This window comes from Nestor notabilis, unplaced genomic scaffold (genome assembly GCF_000696875.1).
Source record: "Nestor notabilis isolate BGI_N333 unplaced genomic scaffold, ASM69687v1 scaffold11233, whole genome shotgun sequence".
Classification (NCBI taxonomy): domain Eukaryota; kingdom Metazoa; phylum Chordata; class Aves; order Psittaciformes; family Psittacidae; genus Nestor; species Nestor notabilis.
In genome coordinates this window covers 41,243-45,601 of record NW_009921502.1, presented here as the reverse complement: position 1 = coordinate 45,601, position 4,359 = coordinate 41,243, and the positions used below count along the sequence as shown (strand labels likewise).

Genomic DNA, 4,359 nt, shown 5'->3' with positions numbered 1-4,359 from the left:
TCCTCCCTCCTCATGTGGCTGGTTTCTTTCCTGATTAAAAGTGATTAGGCAGCCCTAACGCCTGCAGAAATGTGACTGAGGGGAACGGAGACAAAGAGTTCATTCAAGATCTCTTAAATCCCTGGGGCAGTATTTAGAGAGCCCTGAAGAGAGAACTGGAGCAGAACCACCCTGCCAGGACCTCCCTGCCCTTCTCCCTCCTGCTGTGCCCTGTGTTGCCAACGTCTCCTCCACCATGTCATTCTCTGAAGCAGAGGTGCAAAGTGCCCGCGGTGCCTGGGAGAAGATATATGTGGATGCCGAGGACAATGGGACAACTGTGCTGGTCAGGTAGGGAAAAAGCCCATCCTGTTGCTACCCCACAGAGTTGAAAAAGGAATGGCAAGAAGGATGGAGCTACCACCTAGGAGCATGTCCTGGTGTTTTTCATGCAGCCCTTGCTGGGAATATTTTGGTTTGCTGTGGTTTATCCCACCTCAGATAGGAAATGGGGAAGAGGAGAGATCCACACAAAATAAAAGGAAAGGGGGAAGGAGTGGGAAAGGAAGAAGAGATGAGAACAAATTATTTACCCCACTCATTTAAGGTAAAGAAGAGAAAGTGCGGTATGAAAGAGAATGAGAACAAAACGTGGGCTCTATTTCCCTCTTCCCTTTTACCTCTAAACTATTCTAATGACTTTTTTTTTCCTTTTTAACTTGCATGTCCTGAATATTTATATTTTGATTCTTGTTCAGCCTTTCCAGCCCGGAGCCCATCTGGTCCGTTGTGCTGTACACTTCCTATGGGCTTTCCTCTCTGTTTTAACCCTGATTTCCTCTCTTTTTCTGTAAGACAGAAGTTTCTTCTGTTCACCTTTCACAAATTCCTCTCTCCGCTGGGACTTACACCACCTCCATATGTGCACTGATCAGCCCAAACACTTTTCTGGTTATCACACCTTTACTACTCCTCTACCTTTCTTGTATATCACATCTTGTGGCTGGATCAGCCTCAGAAAGTGTCATGTGCTGCTCTTTCCTTCTGCAGTCTACACAACCTAAGGACCATTAGGGTCAGAAATGCAGCTATAAAATGCTAGTAGCATCCAGTGGCTTGGTTCCCCAGGGTAATTTACTCTAGAAGGTTTTGCCTTAGTGTCCAATAGCCTCAGCCTTGCCTTTAGAAAAGTTCTGGGCTCCCCAGTACAACAGATGCAGTGGACATACAACGAAGGGCCATGGAGAAAGGCCCCATGATGAGAGGACTGGAGCCTGTCTCCTGTGAGGAGAGGCTGAGCAACCTAGGACTGTTCAGCCTGGAGAAGAGAAGGCTGAGGGGGATCTTATCAATGTATATGAAAACCTGAAGGGAGGTGTAAAGAAGGATCCTCTCAGTGGTGCCCAGTGACAGGACCAGAGGCAATGGGAACAAACTGGAACACGGGAGGTTCTTTCCAAATATCAGGAAACACTTTTTCACTGTGAAGGCAACTGAGCAGTAGCACAGGTTGCCCGGAGAGGCTGTAGAGTCTCCATCCATGGAGATATTCAAAAGCTGTTTGCTTGAGCAGTGATGTTGGACCAGATGACCTCCGGAGGTCCCTTCAAGCCCAGCCGTTCTGTGACTCTGTGAAATGTAATCTAGAATCTGCTATTGCTGTGTCAGTTGGATAACTGGTTTACCCAGCTGAGTAAACTGCTTTTTTAAGAGCTTGACCAAGATGACTGTAATTGATGTATTACAAAAGACAATTCCTTTACAAGTGGCATTGAATTGTGTTACTTTTGAATAAAAAAAAGGAGCAGTACTTGATACTCAAACAACAATCCATCACAGGCAGTAAGAAAGTTTTGGGATGGACTCTAGGAAGGGGTTAATTAACAAAACCAGTAGTAGGGTTTCTCCATGAAAACACACACTGAGAGCACAGTAAACGTATCTGTTGTCCAGCACATCTTCGGGAATATTGCTGTGTCACACTCATCTGATGTGAATGTCCTCTTAGCTCTTGGTGCATTTTATCTCGGCCTAACACTCAGTCAACACTGAGGAAATGCTTACTTCAGGAGCAGCAAATAAACACAGTATAGGTAGGTTAAGGTGGAGTGAGCAAAGGGAAGCGTCCTGGGGAGAGGTGAGACAGGCTCTGCAGCGGTCACAGGGGCTATGCACAGATGAGAAGGGCAAAGAGGAGCCAAGAAATGCAGGGAATAGAGGTGACCCTTCTAATAAAGAGAAGGGAAAAGTACAATAAATGCATAAGACAAGGCCTGGAATGTGAAGCCATATCTATGCTGATGCCTTGGTCCACAAATTAGGATGTCTCTCATTTCTCAACAGGATGTTTACTGAGCATCCAGACACCAAGTCCTACTTCTCACACTTCAAAGGCATGGACTCTGCTGAAGAGATGAAACAGTCAGATCAGATCAGAGGGCACGGCAAGAGGGTTTTCACTGCCATCAATGACATGGTGCAGCACCTGGACAACTCTGAGGCTTTTCTTGGAATAGTGAACCCACTCGGCAAGAAACATGCCACCCAGCTGAAGATTGACCCCAAAAACTTTAGGGTGAGCCAGCAGCCCTCTTCCCAGGGGCTGTAATTGTGACTGGGAGGATGTCTTCCGCTTTGAGGGGTAGAACTGAGGAAAAGAGGCTTTGTGTATAAAAATATGTATATACTTCAGAGACTGGAGAGGTGGAGGTGAGATGGTTGATGGTGGACAACAGCAGGAGTGAGAGATCTGGCATCTGTTGGGAAGAAGGCTATGCAGCAGATGCGATGCAGGCAGGTCTGCTCAGATGGAAGCTGCAGAGGCTGCCCACGAGTTGTAGTGGGTTTTCTTAGTGCAACAGGATTCCCACACTTGTCATTTAATAACAAGACACAGAAAAGCAGCTTAACACTGGACTTCAGTCCTTGATGTCTATTTCTTTCTAGTAGCAGGAACTGAGTTTTTCTAGGACAACCTAAACCAGCTGCTATTGAGCAGCAATGGCAACAGTATTGCCACCACTAAACAAACACAGATAATAAACACAGGGTCAAAATACTTGCCCAAGTCCACCTAATGCTACTATCAGAGTGCATTTATAACTGTTTTGTCTGCCTCACACAGCATAAAATGCAAAAAGAGGCACCTTTTGGCCAAGGTCACTTAGGCACCAGAAAGGTGATTTCCAAAGCAGTGGGCCCAATTTTTGGTAACTGGGAGAGTAAGTGAGGATTTCTGCTGGGAGAGATCCTGAAAAGACTTTTTCAGGGTAAAGATGCACACAAAACAATAAATGTTGCATGGAAAAGGAGCTGACATTTCAAAGCATATCACCTACCTAGTGACTATGAAGACAAACTCTCATTACTAGAGTGCTAGATTGCTAATCGAGGAAAGATTAGGAAGAAATTTACCCCCACAAGCCATGTAGTCCATAGGTGTCCAACATGGGGCTCCCTGTGGCCTCTAAACATTTGGGACAGGCCACTGCCAGGAGAAGGGCTGCAGTGAATGGACCAAGTGAACTGGTCCTGTCCTGTCCAGTCCTGCTCTCTGTAAGTGATGGATGCAGTCAGCATTAACTAGATACGGGATAGTTAAAAGAACAGCAGCAGTAACTGCATTTTTTGGTGAATTCTATATCTACTTTTCCATGACCTATTACAATCTTTGTATGCAATACACTGCTGAATTGTTCTTGTACCCCTTTTCACTCTCCAAGAATTACAACTATGTATTTTGTTCTTATGCCCCTAATGTGGAGGAAAGTTCACACTGGTTGGTTCTTCCTTCCTCCCTCTTTAGGTTATCTGTGACATTATCTTGCAACTGATGGAGGAGAAATTTGGTGGAGACTGCAAAGCTTCCTTTGAGAAGGTGACCAATGAAATCTGCACTCACCTCAACAATGCCTACAAAGAGGCGGGTTGGTGAAAATACACGACCTCCAGGCTCTTCAAATGTCTTGCCAGCACTGCTGATTTGCTGCTTTCGGGCCCCCAGTCACAGTTGGAAAATGAAAAAGGCAAGAAAATGGCTTATGTAATGTAGATATCAGTGTCAATAATTGCCTTAGCAAACTGAGTTCTTACAGCTAAATCAAACCTGCAGATACATCAAAGCCAACCAACAAATCCGGATGTGCTTTGCTGCTTCAAGTGGGTTCCTCTGGCCACTGTGTTTGAAGACTACATTTTAAAATGATGACTTTAAGCTTGCTATTCCTGAGAGAAAGACTTGGTCCTTCCAGCAGCACCAGCCCAGAGATGCACCAGCAGCTCTCTGTCTCAGCTACCACCTCTCCGTCCTCACAAACAATGAGCAGGAGACCATTTTGAAGCATCTCCAGGGACTTTTCAATGTCATTATTTAAGAGGCAT

The 4,359-nt window shown here is 45.4% G+C and overlaps 1 protein-coding gene across 1 annotated transcript; it reads left to right on the top strand.

The window, feature by feature from the left end:
- The first annotated feature begins 216 nt into the window (after positions 1–216).
- Positions 217–3,913, top strand: LOC104403136 (cytoglobin-1-like). The gene is made up of 3 exons (XM_010011189.1): positions 217–330; positions 2,323–2,554; positions 3,785–3,913. Exons 1-3 carry the CDS (start codon positions 236–238, stop codon positions 3,911–3,913), a joined length of 456 nt encoding a protein of 151 aa, XP_010009491.1. The 5' UTR covers positions 217–235.
- Positions 3,914–4,359: the final 446 nt, after the last annotated feature.